This window comes from Ruditapes philippinarum, unplaced genomic scaffold (genome assembly GCF_026571515.1).
Source record: "Ruditapes philippinarum isolate M1 unplaced genomic scaffold, ASM2657151v2 ctg7612_1_1_1_1, whole genome shotgun sequence".
In the NCBI taxonomy this organism is placed as follows: Eukaryota; Metazoa; Mollusca; class Bivalvia; order Venerida; family Veneridae; genus Ruditapes; species Ruditapes philippinarum.
The window spans coordinates 72,245-95,701 of record NW_026855134.1 but is presented as its reverse complement, the minus strand read 5'-3'; the positions used below and the strand labels follow the sequence as shown (position 1 = coordinate 95,701).

Sequence of the window (23,457 nt, the reverse complement as noted above, 5' to 3'; positions counted from 1 at the left end):
TTACGGGCGTCACCGTGTCATATTTACTCCAAAAGAAGTAGGAAAAGAATTGCAGTTTAGCGGGGACGGCTTATGGTACCAAGGTGGATGAATACGTTGAAGGATTTGAGAGCTCGTGGACGAATTGATACGTCAAACCCTATTCATGCAAAATGCTTTCGATTTTATTTAGCAAATGTTCTTCAAGCGGGACTTTATCGAATTGTATTCACTAGAATTTACACAATGTGCGACCACAGAAGCATGTAGACATGTGCACTTGTATTGGAAGACCAGAAATAAAATGTTGTTAAATGTACTAGAACTTTCAGGTTCTACTGATTATGGTGTTAATGCTGATTTGTAGGATATTGAATATGAAACAAATCCAGATGATTGAACATTAGACAATAATTTATATACTTTTTAATGAATAAACATTGATGTTCATAGTTTTCAGAAGTATGTGCTTTTTATGTTTAACTGCTAGTTAAAATTTCAAGGCCGATCTCGAGTTCGCTTTACTTATTGTTAGAACAGGTCAAATGTCAAACGGAAAAAAATAATAAAAGAACTTAAACAATGTGAGCTTTTTGTAGGCAGTACTAAAAACTTGCCAAATGTTCTCCAGAAGGGATCAAATTTTAGCGCTTTTTAACCCCAAAAGTTTCAACTTTGACCTACATATATGACCTATGATAAGTTTACAAGTTGTTCCAACTGAAAAAAAAAAAAACAAGTAGTGTTCAAAATATTTTTCTTTGATTTGACCTATTTTTTACCCCATATGACCCAGATTCAAACTCGACCTAAAGATTATCCACACAAATATTCTCATAAACTTTTAAGTTGTTCAAGTTGAAAATACAGCATTTAAAGTGTTCTCTATGTTTTTCCTTGATTTCAACTAGTGACCTAGTTTATGACCCCAGATAACCCAGATTAAAAATTGACCTAGAAAATCAATTAGATAAACATTTTGAACAATGTTGATGAAGATGGGATACAAAATGTGACCTGTAATGTATTCACAAGGGAAATGTTGAGAAACACACCGACAGACGACACACAGTGGGCAATGACAGTAGCTCACCTTTAAGATGAGCTAAAAAGGCATCAAGATATATCAAATTTGCTCTTTATTGAATTAAACACAGAGCTCTATTCATTTCTGAACAGTTTTCAATGCAAATGGTTATGCATCTAAAATGTTGTTTTAAAATAAACTGGCCAACAAACGTTTGTATACTACTGTTTGATCCACTAAGTCTGTGACAAGCTTTAAACCATCTATATTTTGTTTATTTTGCGTTTATTTTAAAAAAAACTCTATCTCAAGTGAGCTAAAATGGCTGAAATTAACAATGACGAGAAACCCCATCATTTTCGACATTTTTTAAAAACAGTTGGTTACAAGAAATTGATATCTGGTCACAGGTTCCGTGATAAAAATAGTAGTACAGTACTTTGACAACTTTGGTATCATCCCTTATGCTAGTGTTGCCAAAGTAACGCAAAATAACTGTTTCCATCAAATGGAAAATGTTCCTTATGATTTCCCTGAGCATTAAGCATTTTCACTGATTTTACAGTGCAGTCAGCAGGTAAACCATTCAGTTATGCACTGCTATTTTAAGACAAATAACAGCAAGAAAAGTATGGATGATCATATGTGTTCCCCTTACTGATGGCGTATAGATAGGTTATAGTTGTTTGTTAAAAAGTATAATTAAAAAATAAGGCAGCAAAGTCAGTGTAACAACTTTTACTCTTTTATTACAGTGACTTATCAAAGTACAAAATCAAAGCTACGTATCTACACTCATCAATGAATAATCGCTTTGGGTCAAATTTCCAATTGATAACAATTTGGGGGGTAACTACCTACAGCATACAACATACAAATAAAAGGGTATTCATTCAAAAGTTAAAAACATAGCAAGTTTTGCCATGTGGATGAGAATTGAAGGCTCAACTAGGCAAACTCAACAAAATGATTATTTTTCAACTAAATAGAACAAGAACTGTCACTAAAAATAAATATATGCCACAAATGTGCTTTAAGCATTTGGCAGGTACAAAAAACTAACATTTTACATTGATAAAAGTGTTTAAGAAGCAAACATTATTATAATAACCAAAATCACATCATCATCTATAATTGTCAATTAGTTTGTATGATTATAATTATCACAGGGTTACAACATATATGTCAGTTGTATACAATTTCAAATGAAAACAGAACAACTATTGATACCACTACAAAATAAATTTCCGTGTATCAACCATTTTTAAATGAATGTTATTATCATTTTACCAAGAACCAAACAATTACTATCATCAACTTAAAACTAAATATTGATATGGCCCATTCAATACAAAATGTTGCTGCGATGAAGCTTCTGAACAATTATAAACGTTTCCATCTCTTTCTAGGAAGACTGTGTTCTGTACTTCTGTTCTAGAAACCACATACCCATCTTCAAACGGATCACTTTCATGAATTATCTTTTTCTGGACTCCCAGACGCATTAAAGCACCGCGATATTGATTGGAAAATACTTCAGATTGTTCTTCAGAATGTAATGAGTGCTTAATTTTGCTGTACTTTATGTTAATAGTTCTGTCGCCCTTTTCTACAGGGACTCCATTTATCATGAAACTTTTGTTCTCCTTTTTTTTATCTCAGGTATATATGGCACTGTGACGCATACAAACTGTTAGCTCCTAAATACTCTGTGAAACTGCATGAATTTTGGTCAACATCAGTATAACTGTCAATCACTTGTCCTGATGCTTAAGCCAATGACAAGTCGTAGTCCTTCACACTGTCCATGTTACTTTCTCCGTCCGGGAAATAGTTACTTAGCGCTTGATATCTTATTCTTTCTACTGCCAGTCTTTCCCCAAATGTGTAATACATCACGCGTGCTTATCCACCTTTTGCTTCAGTATCAACTCTGTACTTTCCATCTCGGTAGTTCTGCCATCCCATTTTCATTTTATATGCACTGCTTTGTCCTCTGCCTTTCTTTACAGCAGTTTCCTAAAATATATTAAAGCTTTTATTAACAACCAATTTCATACAATTTTGGCCTAGAGGGACATACTCTATAACTGATGTCAAACTAAACAACCTCCAAAACTTAAATAATAGAATCTTTTAAAATATTATAACTTAAATTAAAAGTTTAAGCTATACATTCCAAATCATTATCGATAAAATCAGCTGTTTAAATATGTTTGCAGTACAATGTACTGTAAAAATAATCTATGTAGAGTTGTTGCTGTACAATTAATGGGTTGAAGCAATTTATTTCAGAACGCCTCTAAATTGATAAATTGTGGTAAAATGAGGTTTCGTTCAGCATAGATTCTTCTTTGACATTGTATTTATTTATCATTTTACTTTCATTGAGCACAAACTTTATGTTTCGAGAATATAATCTGCTATATGTACGGAGTTCCCCTTTATATCTACATCTAAAGTTTTGTTTACCAAACCTGTGGCAAGGTTTTTGCAAACTGCAGGCATTTAAAAGCACACTATTACAACCTATAAGTCTTGTAATGATAATTTCCAATGCAAATCAATGATCATACCAGTAGGATGATTATAGCCCTAAAACACTCGTCTTAAAATCAAGGCTTTTCATTTAAGATTTACAGTACCTAAATCCACAAGGACAGCATGTCCAGCCTGCTTGATTGTAATGTTTATTTTATAGCAGACGCTGTGAACTGCATCAAAAATGGACTATTCAATGTAGGTATAAACAAATGTGAACAAATGTACCAAGTTATTTTATATTCCCCTCAGCCCAATTCGGACCTTTAACCCCTTCAATCCGGGACGGATTGTCTTTTGCAATAAATAAATAAACCCGCACAAGCCAGTCCTCACCATGAAATTAAGTGTGTGTGCGTGTCCTAGTGTGATTTAAAACAGATTTTCTTGTATATAAAGTCCAACTTACTTTACTTCCTTCGCTACTCGTATTCTCGATGCCCAATCTGTCAACGGAATGGTTTCCCGCGTCCATTTTTAATGATAAGATTTAATTATTAAATATTAAAAATTTAATTTTAAATATTAAGAATTAAATTTTAAATAATAAGTTTTAAGTTTTAAATATTAATTTAAAATGTCCCTCCAGGGCTTCCCCCTGACACTTTTAAGTTTCAATTACACTCTACCAACTAACAATTTATTTTATATTTATAAATCTTTTTTCTCTGTAGTTTTCCCAAAAATATTATTACATACTGATTATTACACCATCATGGCAGCTTAGCACGATAGTCAGAAGCGAGGCTTAATTAGCACAAGCTTTTAGCTTTCTCCTCTATTCTGATAGTTTACATGTTTAGTACACTTAATAATTTATGTATACATTTTAGTTTAGTTTTAATGTTAAATCGCTCTGTAATTATTCTTGTGTACTTTGTATGATATATTATGTAATCAATTTATTGAAAATAAATATTGTTTAAACCAACTTGCCTGTCGGTATGAACACGCAATTTCTGAGAGACATGTAGAATATAAGCCTGCATTTTGCATTGTACCACGGATTTATATTACATATAATATAAATCCGTGATTGTACTAAATGATATCCTTCATTAATGTGATTTATCTTATAATTTGTGAAATTTTTTTTCTTTTATGAAATAGCTCTCTGTGTCATGCCACCAAATGCTAAGGACCACAATGGAAATAAGAGCTTGCTCTTTTTTGTGTTATCCTTGGTTTTGGGAACATGTCATAGTTTACATAATATAGTATTTTTTCATTTATTTGTAATTGTTTTAATCTATATTGTGTTTGTTTATCATGTAACATGTTTACCTTTATGCCGAAATAAATCTATCTATCTATCTAACGTAAAAAATTTGTATAGCCTGTATTTCAGAGCTTGCAAATCAACTTTCTATTGATTGGTCTATGACAACTTGTTTAGTAATGTACACTTGAAAGTTGTGTGTATGTGCGTGTTTTGTGTGCGTGCGTGTGTGAATAAAACCCAATAAAGCACTAGCTTGTTGAAAGGTTCAATTACACACAAGAATATAAATGCATACCGACTAGGTCAGTCTAACATTTTTTACTGTTGAATCAAATACAACACTCAGAAAGTTTCTTAATGACTACTTCAAGAAATTTATTGTTAAGAAAAAGCATTTCAAATACCAACATATGATTTGCAAAACCAAAGTCAAGAGAGTTATATTTCAACGTATATTGTTTTGGTTGACAGGGACTTGCATCCGTTACTATATTTTTGACTTCTTGCACGACGGTCGCGGGCATTGTGAACTTCACCTACATATTTTAATGCAATGAGCGTGCAATATCCAGGCCTAATAGTAAACTATAACAGGCCCATAACGTCTAATATGTTGCTAGTGTAGACAAGAAACCAATAATAGAAGATTCAAGGTAATCTCTTTAGTAATAAATGATTGAATGTAAATTTTAATACCGAACATTAATTAGAAATCTGGATTAAGATGCTGAAGAAAAAGGGGGGGGGCAGGAATGCTCACTGACAAGCTAATAATGAAAAGTAAAGACTGGTTTCAAAGGTTAGTTTATTTTTTTTTACATACAAAATATCACTCACTATGTAATCTGACTATACTAAATATCCCAAATATTAATTTCAAACACAAACTTTGTTTACTTTCATTATCACACAGTAGCCGTACATGTATAATTAAAAAAAAATATTAGCCTTTGTATTCAGTATAAAGCCAGGCAAGTCTGTACATCCAGGCTCTATACTGTTGACTGACTATCTTTAAATATTCATCTTGATATCCCTTAAATTGATAATAGACTGTTCCAACAATTATTGCTGGTCAAGTCCATTAAGAAATTCAGCAAGTTTTGGGCTCATTTTAAGAATACAAACTAAGTAGTACACTTAAAATGAAAAATAACAATCTTGGTAAAAACAACATAACTGACATTATTTTAAATCTGTTAAATCTTTTTAAACATTTATTTGTAGCAACCATATAAAGTATATAAAGATAGTAACATTTCCACAAATGATCAATAAATTGCAATTATTGATTCAAAACAAATAAAACCTAGAGAAAACCTCAAACTTTTAAACATTTAAACACATGTTTGCTAAATATCCCTTAAGCATATGTATATATACTATACAATATGGAAGCACAATATTCCTTATAAGAAAAATCCTTTTCCTTTACTTATAATAATAATTGATAAATATACATGCAATACCCTATGGAAAAACAAAGCTACCCAATAAAAAAAATTACGTCATTTAACCTAGAAAAAACAAAGAGACTATAGTTATACATATATCTACCTGTATGATTATCCCCTTGAACAAAGAAAAAAAAAGAAATTTTTAATTCTTAAGTAACTCTTAAGTTTCTTGCTGTGATCTTCAAGGCTTGTTCACAAAACTGGCTAGTTGCCCATTTTTTACCACAATGCCCATACCAACACGTAGAGATAACACATATTTAAATTTTTAACATGATTGGAATGTTTATCGGCTATTAAACACCGGTTTTGTCGTTTTGATGCGAAAAAATTAACCACTCAGGCATCAAAACCTCAAACTGGTGTTAAATAGCCGATAAACACCGCTAAGACCGATATTATTTCTTAATTATTTGACAAAGGTGAATATATACAGAATGTTATGTTGTAGAAGCTTCCTATTAGCTTTGTATTTTGCAATGAGCAGCGTCAGAAAATTAACATAAAATTTCCGAAATTGTCACGATCAGTTACAAAATACACAGCCTCAGAAAGCTACTATAACATAATTATGCTTTTATTCTTTACCTTTAAAGATAAACTATGCTCAAATTTGATATATGAAAATATTGACAATTGCTACACAGTCTTTTTGTGAATATTAAATAAACATGTTTTGACTTTACACAAAGTAGATATGTTATGTTAAAATCCTCCACACTATTATTAGTGTCATTATATAGTGTCATTAAAAAAAACTGGCAGTTTTTTAAGAAAATACCAACTTTACTTGACATGTAATAGGGAACACAGCTTCCTATACATAGTTTATTCATTCTTATATTCATATTAGACATATTCAGTTAGAATTTCATAGATTTCACTAAATTTCTGTGATAAAAATATTTTACTCATGGATGAGCATTATAAATATATCTTTAAAGTGCTGACAGTTGTTTCAGAAACAAAAATAAATCATTCAAAAAATAAAATTCATGAATGACAGATGAATATATATATTTTTTGCATTAAAGGCCAAGCCCTAAGCAATATCAATTTTTGTTCCAAAATGTTATGTAATCCACAGCTAAGATGGAAACCATTGTAAAAATAGGTGCAGCATTTCCATATATGGTATCGTATTGTCACTAACATAATACAGATTTTTCTGTCCGATGAATTGTATAAGTAATTTTTTGGGATAAAAATTATAGGTATATAGCTAATTGTAATTAAGAGTTCTGGCAGTGAAAAAGGTTAAAATTACAAATTATTTTTCAAAACAAAAAACACATTTTCAAATCAAAAAACACATTTTCAAAACAAAAAACACATGTTTTCTGGTCCCATTTTACCATATACATGTATATAAGGTTCATTCCAATACCCTGTTTGTATTACATAAAATGTATGCAAAAGAAGATGAACATTCAATAATGATGAGTAGTAAGTGATATCACAACAGACCTGGATTTTCACACCATACTTATATAGGACAATGATGGTGTAATTTCTACAAAAGTATTTTCAAAATCCATCAAGACATGACAAGGTTATGGAGATGACATGATTTGTAACATCCTGGCAGGTAGAAAGCCTAAATAAATATTATCTCCCTATCTTATTGTTGATGGGTCGAGGGAATTAAAACAGCGAGGATGCAATATGTATGCATGCATATATGAGCCGCGTCACGACAAAACCAACATAATGGGTTTGCGACCAGCATTGATCCAGACCAGCCTGCGCATCCACACAGTCTGATCAGGATCCATGCTGTTGGCTATCAGTTTCTCTATTTGTAATAGAGTTGGTAAGCGAACAGCATGGATCCTGATCAGACTGCGCAGGCTGGTCTGGATCCATGCTGGTCACAAACGCACTATGTTGGTTTTGTTGTGATGCGGCTCATATAAGAAGTCTATTTTCAGTCATCAAGAACCCACTTGGGAAACTTCTTTATAGAGTGACAGTCATTACAATTTTAATCAGTTGCGAGCATAAACTTGGGTAAATCCACCAACCTTCCATAATTATTTAATCAGTATAGCTTCCACACATAATAGATTCCAAGTCCCTTATGGTATTTGAACAAGCAGCAAAGATGTGCTTGTAATGCCAACTGAGAGACCTTAACCACTCAGCCATGCAGGTACCCAGTATGCAAGTAATTCCTATTTCCTCCATGGTAATGTTGACAGTCTTGGAGTAAAATAAAGCTAATTACAATTTTTTGGTATTGCACAAAAGATTTAACAATTTGGTACAAGCATTGAGTATAATTAACAACAGTTTATAAATCTGTACAAAGCAATAAAGTTATAAAAAAAATTTCATTCTGTTTTACAGAAGCAATGAGCCGTGTCATGACAAAACCAACAGAGTGCATTTGCGACCAGCATGGATCCAGACCAGCTTGCGCATCCGCGCAGTCTGATCAGGATCCATGCTGTTTGCTACCAGTTTCTCTACTTGTTTCAGGGTTTGCAAGCGAACAGCATGTATCCTGATCGGACTGCACAGATGCGCAGGCTGGTCTGGATCCATGCTGGTCGCAAAGGCATTATGTTGATTTTGTCATGGCGCGGCGCAAATGTTAACATGAAATAGAAAAATAACTATCATGTTAATAAAACTTGGTCTGTCTCTATTTTGGTTACTTTTTTATTGCTAATATTTAAAACAAAGTTGACAAAAAATTTTGAAGTGGGCAAATCATCTGGGGGCTATAGAAAATGAGTGCAAAATCTAAATCTTGTTCTTGCATTTCAAGTCAAAATAAAACAAAGGTGCAAAGATCTTGTATAATATATTTGTGCTGTAGTTGGGATATTTCAGTAAGGTGGTGTAATGTAGTAGGGTGGGCTTATCTCCCCCCCCCCAAAAAAAAAAAGAAAAACAAAAAAATCGAAAACAAGCAAAGATAATTTTATATCATATAAAATATCCATAGATTGTATCTCAAACTTGCAAAAATATACAAATATTTTACAAAAACAGTGTCATTACAATATTTAATTTTTGCCATGTAGTTATTCCATTATTCATATAAATAGGCAGAAAAATAATTATATCATATAGATAGTAAGCTGATATATGGACAGATATATGTTCAAGATCACTACAACACAATCATTACCTTATTACATGTATAGTACGTGGATACATGATTGTGTAGAGATGATCTGTTGAGGAAATCAACAACACAAGACTAGAGAAGAAAACATTATCTGACAAAGGTGAATATATGACAATTTGTCAGATCAACAAATATCATTAATAATAAAACTTTTTTTTGACAGGTTATATGGCCCTATGTAAATGGTTGTTAGTATATATAACCGAAGCGGTTACGCAAGGTTTATACTGCAAAAATAACCATTTATATACAGCCATATAACCTGTCAAGAATCTTTATTACAAATTTAAAATACTACAAACTTCCAATGCTAGACAGAAAATAATGAAATTACTTCATAAATTGACAGCAGCCTTGTATATAAATTATATTAACGCCATGATTATTCAATGAAAAGCGACATTACAAACGTATAGTATTATAAATCAATACATACATTCATCTTAACACTATTGTAGTTTATGTTATAGATTTGTTCTATTTTAAATATGGAACAGCTTACTGTTTAAGTAGGAGATTTCATGACTACATTCAAGCTGAACTCATGAAAATTTTATTTATTTGGAAAAAAGACGGGTTTTAAAAGTTAAAAAAAATCTTGAAATCAGGGATACACCTGAAAACTTGTACACATGGAAATATTAAAATCATAACCAGTGAACAGCTTCATTGGACTGCATGAAGGTACAAGATGGACTTTATAATCACATTATTGTACATTTGAACTTGTGCCATAACAATGGACTCAAAAATGAATGCACTATTTGAATACAACAGACTCAAATCTTTTTTTTCCAAAATATAAATTCTATTATTGTCATGCAAAATAATGTTATTGCAGTAACTGTAACAACATGAAATGAAACCTGATTTATCATTTATGATCTAAACCCATTCATTCAGATTTACAAATGTACTAACCACATAGAAAACCACAAAGAAATATTCCTACAAATCTTTCATTCCTCCCACCCAACGATCTAATACCCAAGTTTTTCAAAATAGTTAGTTTGATTTCATAAAAAAAAACAAAAACAAAACATTAATAAAACAACAAAAAAAAAAAACAAATCAAAAAGCATCAAAAACACAAATTTACACTAGAAAGAAATGCAAAGTTTCTACAAATGTTTATTTTTTGTAAGAAAGCAAACACATTCATGAAATCAGGCAAAAAAGACAGCAAACTTATTAATGAGCACTATATCTTTAAAGATACTTGTAAAACCTTTGTCATATTCATTATTTAAAAAATCTTCAGATATACATGTATCATCATAATGACATGTGTGTAGAGCAGGCTGTTCAATATTACAGTAGCCCTCCTCCAGATTTACATCATTTTAATATCCCAAAAATTGATAACAGATAGATCCAATAATGGAATCTGGAAATTTTTTGGCAGATTGAGGGTTAAGAAACATGTATAACAAGAAAAAGTGCATAACTCTGTAAAAGGGTAACTGAAGAGTTATGGGACATGTGTCCATCATGTTAAAGAATCACAGAGAACAAGTGTATGAAGTTTCAAACCATTCCCTTTAGTAATTTTAAAGATACCAACTTGCACGCACAAAGTGAACCAAAGCATGACGGCAATGCCAACATTAGGGTGAGTTCAATAGCTCTCCCTGTTCTTTAAAAAGCCTTGCTAAAAAATCATTCACAGCATCAGAGAAAGGTAAACACTTTGGAGAGAAACTACCATGCCAAAGAAACTGTTGTTACAAATTATAATCCCCAAAAAACTTCACTTTCCAAATTACATGGTGCTATATGGTATATAGGTCTCTACAAATAATGCATATTCAAAACAAAGATTCTGCCTATATCAATTATCTCCTAATTTAAAATAGATTATACCTGTACATGAAATTCAAATATAATAATAAAGTAACATTATATCACAGTACATCATCTTATAAGGATTTCTATTATGATATCAATTGATATATTACATTTATAACAAAAAAACATTGCACATTAAAAAAAATCTGTAAAATTAATGATCAACAATAAAGATGAAATGTAGAAATGTGTAAAAACAGACATTTTCTTCAATAACATTAAAATTAAATCCCACCTGTTGCTTTGACAGAGCTAAAATCATTCCTTCACTATGAGGAAAGATGAGGAAAAAAATATTTTTTTAACTTAAGTGAGGAAAAGTAGAAAATCTGTTTTTATCTTCAGTGAGGAAAAGTAGAAAATCTGTTTTTAACTTCAGTGAGGAAAAATAGAAAATCTGTTTTTATCTTCAGTGAGGAAAAGTAGAAAATCTATTTTTAGCTAAATTGAAGAAAAGAAGAAAATCTGTTTTAAGCCTCACTGACCTTGACCTAATATCCCCACCAAAAGGTTAATGAGAATGACCTTCACATTACAAAATCTGTCATTTCAGTCAATGGACAATAATGATGCAATGAAAAATGGGAAAAAAAATTAATAGAAAGATGAGATGGAAGACAAACTATTTATATGCTCCATGGAAAATTTTCAAGAACATGATATACTGGAAATGATATTTAATGTTGTAAATAATCTGGTAGATTATCGCTAGCACATCTAAAGCCGAGATTATGGGCGGAGCTATCTACTGTATTCTGACTTCTAGCATCACATCTGTATCTGTAGCAATATGACTGAAAATAACAACCATGTGAAAAATTATTCAATAAATTGTTCAGGCATGCAGGTTGATAAAATAATTTTATATCAATAACACCCTTAGAATTTGTTGGTAAGCAGCTCATTTTAAGATTTTTGTAATAGATTTGTGGCTTATTTTTGAAAATGGCTTATTTGCAAGATTTTAAAAGTTTGCCTGTATAAAATGTATTTTAGAGGGTGTATCTATTAATTTGTTGAATTTTAAAATCGACTAAAGTTAAATTGAGTGTAAGAAAATGGTGGTTTATTTTGAAGACGGGCTTGTTTTCGAGACATGCTTATTATTAAAATTTAGGGTGTGTTATTTTTTCTTAAAACAGAAATGTTTTCCTTTCATGATATCTTTCATCAATCTATTTTTTTTTTTATAAAAAAATAATAATTATGTTGTTGAAAAATATGATAAAACACACACACACACACACATGTATAGAGAAACATCTTTAAAGGCAGTGTAAAGTGATCATTACCTTGTGACACATAAATGATCCACCTTTCTTGACTTTATCAGTCCCTTTTGACGGTCCTTTCTGTAAACAAAATAAAAGCAAGAATGTTGTTAACTTGAGAAAGATCAGAAAAACAACATCTTTATTATAAAAGTACTGAAATTAAATAGCTCATGATCTCAATCTGTAGATATATCATAGTTTTATAGATAAGACATTCTGGTTTAGAATGTGAGAAATGTTTTTGAACTGACTGTTTCATTAATTATATTAACCCATAGCTTGCTGGCAACAATACTACCAATGCAGACCAAGATAAGCCCACACTACTGTGCAATCTGATTATGGTCTGCAATGTTCCCTATTCAGTCAGTTCATATAATGAAATGTTCCCTAAAGATGATGAATGGTTAGTCCAGGTTGAGAGATGGACAAGTCCATTTATGATATTTAAGAGGGTAAGGAGAGTTACGGCATTGTTCTGACATATTTGCCTCTCATCAAAGGGCAAATGAGTTTGGGCTTTACTGGGTAACAACCATGTTCATGTTCATATGACACCCATACTACTTCCAGGAGGCAGACTCAAGTAGTGTCCAAATAAAATTTAAGGTTTCATCACAATGAAGCTACAAGGCTAATCCCCAAGGTCAGAAAAATGTTCAAACAATAACTTTGCAAACAGAAGACAGTCAATCTATATGCTGGGTTATTACTAAGCATTTATGATTTATAATATTTCTGCACTAAGAAAACACCCAGAAAATACCCTGTGACAAAACAAAACAACATTCCAAAGTCAGTATCTTTTCAAAAGATGCTTCTTGTTTTCTGACGTTCATAGATACACCAGTACTAATATCATGGATAGCAGTACTATGATCATAGTTACGACTTCTATGATCATTAATAATAATATCTGTCATATTTTGCGGTTCGGATCGGAATATCCGTCCTGAGGTGACCCGCCCATTGGGCGGTAACGAGGCTTGCCGAGTTACCGCCCATGGGCTGGTGACCGAGGGACGGATATTCCGATCCGAACCGCAAACATATGTCAGATATTTTTTCTTGCATATTCTACCATATTACATTATATTTTAAATTCTTTATCTTTATTTTCAATGAAAATTTGTATCATTACAACCGTTACTACTTTCATATAACAGCGTATGAATTACAAAATCATTCATAACGGTAAAATGACGTCACCTTTATCATGCCATTGTACAGCACGCGACTCATCTGGAACCCCCCATGCCAGATGAAATTTTCGGCATGGGTAAAACTAACGGAAACGCCAGTCTGATATGCAAGAATGACTGATCTAGCACCTCTCATGCCAGATGAAATTTCCAGCATTCATGTGATAAGCAAGAATTGATGTTTTATTTCCAGTTCATCTAAACATTTCATACTCATGTAGTTTTAATTAATAAAATAAAAATTTTTTTTTTATTTATTCTGTAATATTCTAATGATAACTAGAAAGCCTATTATACTATACTATATACTTACAGGATTTGTTTTCGGTGTGTCTGTGTGTTTAACTTCCCACCAATCTTGTGTCCACTCCCAAGCATTTCCAATCATATTCTTTAATCCAAATTTATTTTGTTCAGGAAACTCTGTTACCTTTTAAAGAAAAAAATAACTCTTACAATAAAACACTGAAAAACCCATTTTGTTCCATAAATTCTACAATTGTTTTGTTTAAAAATGTAAAACAAAAAAATCTGTCACAAAAAAATAATACATTTCTAATTACAAACATTTTTCAAGGGCAATAAGTAAAACAAGAGGGCCATGATGGCCCTGAGGTCGCTCACCTGTATATAGCCCCCCCCCCCCAACGTTGCAGGGCCAATTTAACCCAAGGGCTTTTATTTGCACAAACTTGGCAGACACCCATAAGAAGATGTTTCATGCTAAACATCTAAGTTCTAGCTCATTGGGTTTTTTAAAAGAAGATTTTTTAAGTTTTTACTATACACATATAGTTAAAAACAATGACACCCCTGGGGCAGGGCCAGTTTTGACCCCCGGGCTTTTATTTGAACAAACTTTGTAGATATTTACTTAAAAATGTTTCATGTATAATATCTAAACTCAAGCTATTTGGGTTTTTTCAAAGAAGATTTTTAAGTTTTTGCTATACACATATAAGGAAAATCAATGACCCCCGGGGCGGGCCAGTTTTGACCCCAGGGCTTTTATTTGAACATACTTGGTAGACACCCATTAGAACGTGTTTCATGCTAAATATCTTAGCTCTAGCTCTTTGAGTTCTTTAAAAGAAGATTTTTTAAGTTTTTACTATATGCATATAGGGAAAATCAATGACCCCCTGGGGCCGGGCCAATTTTGACCCTAGGGCTTTTATTTGAACAAACTTGGTAGACACTCATTAGAAGATGTTTCATGCCAAATATCTAAGCTCTAGCTCTTACGGTTCTTTAAAAGAAGATATTTAAAGATTTTTCTTTCGGTTGCCATGGCAACCAGAGTTCTGCATGAAATGGAATTCTTTGAACAATCTTGATAGAGCTTCATACAAAGAGTATTCCTGCCAAGTTTCATTAACATTGGCCTTGCGGTATCATAGAAGATGTCCTTAGAATATTTAAAATGTGGACAGACGACAGACGACGGACGCCATTTGGTTGGCCATCCTAAAAGCTCACCTGCACTTTGTGCAAGGTGAGCTAAAAACAAGGGCAATAACTCTGCAATTGACTTTTCTTACAGTCATAAATACTTCATCTTAATAGGATTTTAAATGTGTAAAAAACAAAGTTTTATCAAAGGATAGCAGTGTTAAATCATACTGGTGCAGTAGCCCCATATCCATCATCTTCTGTGTTTGTTTTAGGAAATTCACCATGCCAAATATTCATCCAATGTACACCTTTAGGTTGTTCTGCATTTCCCCAGGAATATAATCTGTCAAAGACGTAATATAACATTCATATTTTACCCTGCTATAATTGTTCAATGGATTCATCCAACTTTAATTTGGACAGGTAAATTGCTAAAAAAAAATTTCTTATTATTTAATAATTTCTTTTACATACAGTATAGAATTGTTTATTTATTAGGGAGGAAATGTGTAAGCAGCCTGAGGTAGCTCAGTATAATGACACACATGCATCTAAAAATTTCAGAAAGAATTAAAGAAGTAAAGATACAAATTACCTGTTATCAAGGCCACCTTTACAAGCATATTCCCACTCAGCTTCTGTTGGTAAACGTTTGCCTGCCCATTTACAGAATGCTACAGCATCATTCCATGATACATGTAAAACTGGATGATCCATCCTGTAACATAATGTTAACATTTTATATTAGTAAACTTGCATATCAAATTTGCATTGATTTGAAATTATTGAAATGGCTCTTTCACAAAGCTAATGTTAAATGATTTAACTAATTGACAACACTAAAGCAATAATGGAATTGTGCATAACCTAGATGATTACAAAATGTAAAACCCTTTCTTTGTGACACCATATGCTTCATGTGTCAGTTTGATAATCAGCATCATATAACAACTATTGAAAGCAATGCCACTGAAATCTCATATAAAATATATGTGTACACTGACCTGTGTTTTATATCTGACCCTGGACCTTCAGGGTGTCTCCAGTCGGAATTATTTACAGGAACCCACCAGGGTGCTGCAGCCACCTAACATGTAATAATACAATGTATACACTAGTTAGATTATAACTTATTAGAAATGAGCCACGTCACGACAAAACCAACATAATGTGTTTGCGACCAGCATGGATCCAGACCAGCCTGCGCATCTGCACAGTCTGATCAGGATCCATGCTGTTCGCTTACAAACCCTATTACAAGTAGAGAAACTGATAAAGAACAGCATGGATCCTGATCAGACTGCGCGGATGTGCAGGCTGGTCTGGATCCACGCTGGTCGCAAACCCATTATGTTGGTTTTGTCGTGACGCGGCTCAAATTATTGTTATTGGGAATAGAGAATATGTCTGGTATAGGATGGATTCTGTATTAGAAGGGTACAAATTTGCAAGGATACGTAAAGTGCTTTCTATAAGAAATGGCAATAAACATCACAATGCCTACAGATTCATGCTCATTTCCAAGTGTTTTGAGCCGCGTCACGACAAAACCAACGTAATGCGTTTGCGACCATGATCAGACTGCGCGGATGCACAGGCTGGTCTGGATCCATGCTGGTCGCAAACGCATTACGTTGGTTTTGTCATGACACGGCTCATTAAATCATGTTGTTACTGTCAAATGAACAAAGAAAGTAATTTTCACGTTGCAAACGGCACTTTCAACCCATGAAAATAACCACATAAAGGTCAAAATATGCAAGTATAGCCCTCACTGTGTTAGTAGGCAGTAAAAATACATTTGTATGGTGATAAATAGTACTTTAAAGTCAGTCATTCATTGCAAGCAATTATCAATATTTACAAATATCAAATTTGAGCATAATACATGTACATTGTATATATTAAAAACATTATATGATAACAATTTATACATGTATAATACCATTTATACACCATGTTGGGATAGTCATTAGTGAAATGTAAATGACATATTTTAGCTTCAGGACTGATAGAGAAACTTGATTACATGTTACAATACAAGGATGTAAAAATCCTTATTAATTGTTATATTGATTAAGTCACATATGCTACAACATCCATATGGCATGTTACTCTGAAAATAGGAAAACTGTTATAACTGTCTTCAACTACTTCATGTAAAATATCAATCATCATCAAGAAATATTCAGTTTTACAAATAGTTAAAACATACATGTACATGCAAGAAAACTTGTTCACTTTATCTTTCTCGTCTGTATTTATCTATTACTTCTCATCTAGCTAAATTTCTTAAAGGGACTTGACTTGCTTCCTATTCTGGAATTGTCCATAACAAATTTTAGCGACATGAAGATGAAAATTTGAAGTTGGTCAGCCAACAGAATAGCAAACTCTGATTCAGTTTAAAATAAATTAATAGTTCTTGCTTGACATTATCATATATTCAATTAACAAATTCTTTTATAAAAATACTAGTTGCATTGGAATAACTATAAAACTGTACTCACCACTTGTGTTATTGTTTCCAAAACTTTTTTGTCGACATACATTTCCATTACAAATGAGTTACCAAAGGACTCTGCCTAAAAGAGGAATAAAAACATATTAAACAATGTGCATCCCAGTAATAAAGACTTTTCATATCTATAGCATTGATTGGAAGGATGACAACTCACTTCAAAGAAGGTTATAACTTTCAACTTAAGTGTTTGTTTTACTGAACTGAAACGGGCAACATTTTTTCCTAAAATGTTATTTAAAATTATCAAAATCATGGGTATTAGTAGTTTAATCCAAACAAAATAAAATCAAGAAAATTTAGCATTATTTTAACAAAGACCAACATAGAAAATCGTTTCTTAATGTTACATAATAGCAAATAACCTACAGTTTTTGTACTTTACGGTTACTCTTTAAGACAACATATCATAAATAACAGTCAGTTTATCTATCTTTTTAAATGTGATAAGGGTCCATAAATCACTCAAAGAAAAGGATAAGTCTTGTGTTAACAATGGACAATATAATGATATTGAGTTTATTTATATTCATATGACCTTTTAACAGTAATATTCATTTCTGTAAATGCACTGTCTGCATTGAACATTATATTCCGGGAGATTTCCTGCCCATGCAACAGTCATTAAGCGTTGATATATAGCATGTATGCTTAAACAGCACTCTAGCTGAGAGCCAAGTCAGTGTTCACAGATTAGCTTGTGTGTATGTTGGTTTTATTTTTATTTAACTCACAAACCTTACTCAAATGATTTAGATGTATATACATTTACGTAGTACATGTATGCGCATGTGTATAATCATTTTTAAAACTCTTTGTAATTATCATTAATCCATATAATTATGTATATAAAATCCAAATCAGAACATCAACAATTAAATAGTAGTTACTATAGTGTAGGTGCCAAAATATGTCAGAAAGATTTCCCAATTTATACTAAATACTAATACAGAACAGAATAAAACATGCATAAAAGTATGTAATGAGAGCATATACAAGAAACGAATCAATGTATCGAAGATAAATACAAAGCCTACATATATTTGATAGATTTGAAAGATTCGGCTTTGCTATTTCTAACTATTCATATACAATTGTGATAACGAAATGTCAAACAGGGTAATTATTATTTCATATGACACAGTTTTTGAGTTTAGTATTTTAATTAACTATTTGTATTTAAGAGAGTCTTTCTTTCTTCAAATGCTTTGATTAAATATTTGCCAGTCTGTATAAAATATGCACATCAGTGGATGATAATAAATCAATGAATTTAATCATTATAAGTTTGGCCTTGTTCTGTACCAATGTGGTATATACTGTCTTCTAATGTTATTATGCATTCTAATATGAAGTGGAATTGATCTTCTATTGTTCGTTGAAGACATAATTTACACAGACGCTTGTTCCTAGGAATGTTCTTATGCCTACCTTCTTCAATTTCAAGGCAACGAGAGGACAACCCTATTATCGTTATAACATTTCTATACTGGCATCCTACATATTACCGGACAAAATATGATGTTTTTTCGCTGTAACTTTTTTTTTAAATAACGAAAAAGAATGGAATTTTACCCAAATAATTTAGGGTTCTTAATACACGTAAATGTTCCTTTATCAAATATGAAATTAAACATTTGACCGTAGAAATGTGTCTTTAAAGTAGGGCATTATAACAGGAAAGAAATTGTGTAGACAACTCAATTTACCGGAGATTGTGTTTCAAAAAATTTTGAAGTCGTGAATTGAAATTAATCTTTTAATAATCAGCAAGGAAACTACGATTATTGAATGGCAAGGTTAAAATATCGGAAAAACCAAGTTTGTCAGTAAAATAGACACGGCAGCCATGCTTGTTACGAAGAGGCCAATATAGGAGTGTAATTGAAATTAACACTATTAACTCAATTAACGTATTTATTCTTCATAATCATAAAACGTATGAAACATTTTGATATTCAAATGGAATTCTGTTCATTCCGCTAAACGCTGCCTATATACATTTACGTTTTTTTTACAAATATAAACTTTTTGTCTTTAGAGTGGACTTATTTAACCAGAATAAAATTTGATATGGTATAAAAGTGGGAAAAAAAACGATTTCCATGTGTTGATGCATTATAATGAAATAATTTCATAATAAATATCAACAACAAAACAATAATTATACTATGTAGTTCAGAGTTTCTTTTGAATAACTATAAACTTTGGAAGTCTCTTGAAGATTCAAAATATCAGCAATGCTATTGTGAGCATTGAATGACTAATCTGTAAACATATTAATTGCGACGCGCTTTTGGACTCCAACTTTTTCAGGGTTGGGAGTCCATGGACTCCCTGATTTAAAGTCCTAGTGAAGGATCCCAGTATTTCTTATTTTCCATCAATGTTAAATAATCTGCCATTCCAAAGTTTTGTTTAATACTGTTAAAAAACATGATACTTGGGCTACTTTGTGTACACACTCTCCATTCACTAACATATATATTGTAACATCTTCGTTTGAATATTGGTATAAACGTGTTAATATCTACCGAACGAGGATATAGCCATACTTCCCCAAAGCAACATTCATCAAGTAGTTTCTTCACTTTGGAAGCCCATTTTTGCAGTCCATTTTCAGCTCTTTGCAACACAGATTGGTATACATTCCATATTATACAGTTCTGTTGTCCGTTGTGTAAAGTTTCAACCAAAATTTAACAATTCAAACTTTTCTATTTAGAACTAGTGGATGCTAATACAGGAAAGTCAAAGAGGGCACAAATACAGATGATTATGATTAAATAAATACATGTAAATATGGTTGAGGTGTTTGTATGATGATTTCATACTGGTGTATCACCTGCAGATGTTTGATAAAGTCTGAATTTTTTCTGCCCTGTGTCCAGCCAATCACATGTTTTAGTCAATCAATCCAGCCAATCAAATATTTTAGTCAATCAATCCAGCCAATCAAATATTTTAGTTGATAAATCCAGTCAATCAAATATTTTAGTCAACCAATCCAGGCAATCAAATATTTTAGTCAATCAATCCAGTCAATCCAATGTTTTAGTCAATCAATCCAGTCAATCAAATATTTTAGTTGATAAATCCTGAGTCAATCAAATATTTTAGTTGATCAATCCAGCCAATAAATATTTTAGTCAATCAATCCAGTCAATCAAATGTTTTAGTCAATCAATCCAGTCAATCAAATGTTTTAGTCAATCATTTCTGTTTTGGACAGGAATAACTAAAATAATGTCAGTTGGTATATCAATAACTCCATTCTGATGTTAGGGTAAAAGGTTGCAAATCTGATCAATTGTATCAGTCACTTGCCTGCAACCATTAGAATAGAACAAATACAAACAAGACCGTGTAAAACACAAAAGCCCCTGGCCCAGATTGTTGTCAGTAACAATTTTTTCCCCAAAAGGTTTCCCGTTCAATCAAATTATGGATATAAATATGGCTAAAGGTATTGTAAACAAAGTAAGTATCTAAGTTTTATAACTTAACAGAGCCATGGCATTTTGTTATTGAAATAAATGTGACTTTCAAACAAGTTCAAGTTAAGGTAGACCATGGGTAATGCATTACCTCCACTTTGAAGAGTATTCAAATAGGCTAGAATCGCTTGTAAACTACATTGAAATTGAGGGGCATGGGTTCAAACCCCAGAAGGGGTAACTTTTTTTCTCTTTCTTTTTTTCTTTTTAACATTTTTTATGTATCTCTCTGATCCCTTATGGAAGAAAAAAAGTTTGATTTTAATTATATATTTATTTTAGGTATTTTTTTGGTTAAATAATGCCAAAATTTATAACAAATATGATACCAGATATTTTCAAAGTTCGATAAAATAAAAACTACACGGTAAAAGTATTTTATATTTCGCATGATCAACTAATATACATTTAAAAAAATTTAGGCAAAGTTTGAAAACAGACCCTCATTTCGATAATTTTTAGGGATATTTTGAATAAGGCATTTTAGAAAGGGAAATGGTAAAATTAGTGTTAAAAGTGGGTGGGGTAGGGTTACATTTTTATACATTTTTAGAACATTTTGTTTAGAACCAAACATTTTGGTTGTGTAATGTGTTACTTGAATGTTATTATTTGTTTCTTAACAATGAGCAATAGAAAAACATTTTTTATAATGATGATATTACAGATTATTTACAGTTTCCTCATTTCTGAAAATAAGCCCTTCAAATGGCAAGGTCTTAGTTCAGAAATATATCCATAACTCATAAACCACACGGTAAATTTTATTTAAATTTTGCATACAGGTGACCTTGAAGACATATAACTGTCCTATGTTGTCAATTTTACAGTTCTTTATGGTGCCCATTACCCATGGTCTACCTTACATTTGTAACTGGATTGTTTTATGAATTATGTAAAGACATAGTACATTTCATTACTTAGCAAATTGTTTCTAAATTTTGAAGCAAATTATCTAATTTTAGTATCCAAAAGTAAAACTAAACCTATGTCATTACAATTTGCAGTGAGCACAAGATTGATCTATTATTCAACTTATGACATGCTAATTAGTTCTACCAGTCTTCATTATTAAAATGGTTTACCTAAAAATTGTCCATATTGTGTGCGACTCTAGATAAGATTAGTTTGCTCAACCTTTGATTTTAAGTTTGTTTATCTGACTTTCCTATTCTATAGGCTTTGCCTTTTCTAATCTAACCTGTTATCATAAGTTCCTATTATGGCAAATGACATCATAATGTTAAAATATAGCACAATATAACAAGAGGCCTACTTTTTAAACTGAGCACATTTTTTATGATTTTGGACAAATTCATTTAAAATAATCACTTAATATATCATTTAAAACTTCAGATCTGCAATTCTAGAGTAAATTCTCACCTCTGTCTTGTATCCGGTGGATTTCACAAATAGTTCAAACTCAGAATTGCTGACTTCATACTTGTCCATGTAAAACTTTTTAAGAGTGACTTTTCTTGCAGGTCCCTCACCATCTGCAACAAAAACTTGTTTATTTGTCCCCATTGTAAATGTTCCTGCAGGTATTGGTACCATTTGATTGGTTCTTACATACGGACTTTCAACATTTTGAGCATTATTTTGAGAGTATTTCAACTTTTCATGATCTTTCTCAACCGGTTTTTCATTCTCCGAGTGTTGGCGACTGGTTGAACAACCACATGAACTATCCTTTTCATTAGAATCATCTTTTTTGCAACTGCCCGATTCAGTATTATCTAATGACACACTTCGAATAAGCAATAATGCAAATAATAAATACAGCAGTGAAAAGATCGACCAACAGGGCGCAGCCATCTTTGACACGTTTCAAATCTCCTATTGAAGAGTTATCAAGTAAGATTTCCCCCGTCACACGACGAATCTTTCCGTACTTAACACCGTTGTCTGCTTGATTTATTAGCGAGTTAATTGTCTGACACGATATTTTCATTTTATTTTATGCTCCAATTGAATATAACTAATATTGTATCGCTTTTACTATGATTTATAAAGAGGTTAGAATATATCACCCGTAAAAAATGACCCTTATTTTTTCAATTATTTTCCTTCCTATTAGAAAACATAAAATAACATTAAAATGACGTGTAAATTTTAAAGAGTTTGATTACTTCAAAATATGTTGAAAATGGTAATTTAATTTGTTATTTTATGCTTTCTCTCCTTATTTTAATTTATAGGAGATTGGCAGCATTTTAAAGCCGTGATTATATATGTAGATTAGACTATATTTTTTGTCAGAATCGATTTTAAAACTACAAGAAGGTGTTTATTGGAGGCTTTCGAGGCGAGTCTTATCATTTCCATAAAATCAATTCCATAACATTCTAAGAA

The 23,457-nt window shown here is 31.8% G+C and overlaps 1 protein-coding gene across 1 annotated transcript; it reads right to left on the bottom strand.

Moving 5' to 3' along the window:
• Positions 1-5,560: 5,560 nt before the first annotated feature.
• Positions 5,561-22,972, bottom strand: LOC132742216 (formylglycine-generating enzyme-like). The gene is made up of 8 exons (XM_060730552.1): positions 22,486-22,972; positions 17,595-17,669; positions 16,089-16,171; positions 15,680-15,802; positions 15,313-15,427; positions 14,003-14,119; positions 12,506-12,565; positions 5,561-12,007 (listed from the first exon to the last, which is right to left on the bottom strand). The coding sequence occupies exons 1-8, from the start codon at positions 22,918-22,920 to the stop codon at positions 11,891-11,893; spliced, it is 1,125 nt and encodes a 374-aa protein (XP_060586535.1). The 5' UTR covers positions 22,921-22,972; the 3' UTR covers positions 5,561-11,890.
• Between the last annotated feature and the right edge of the window lie 485 nt (positions 22,973-23,457).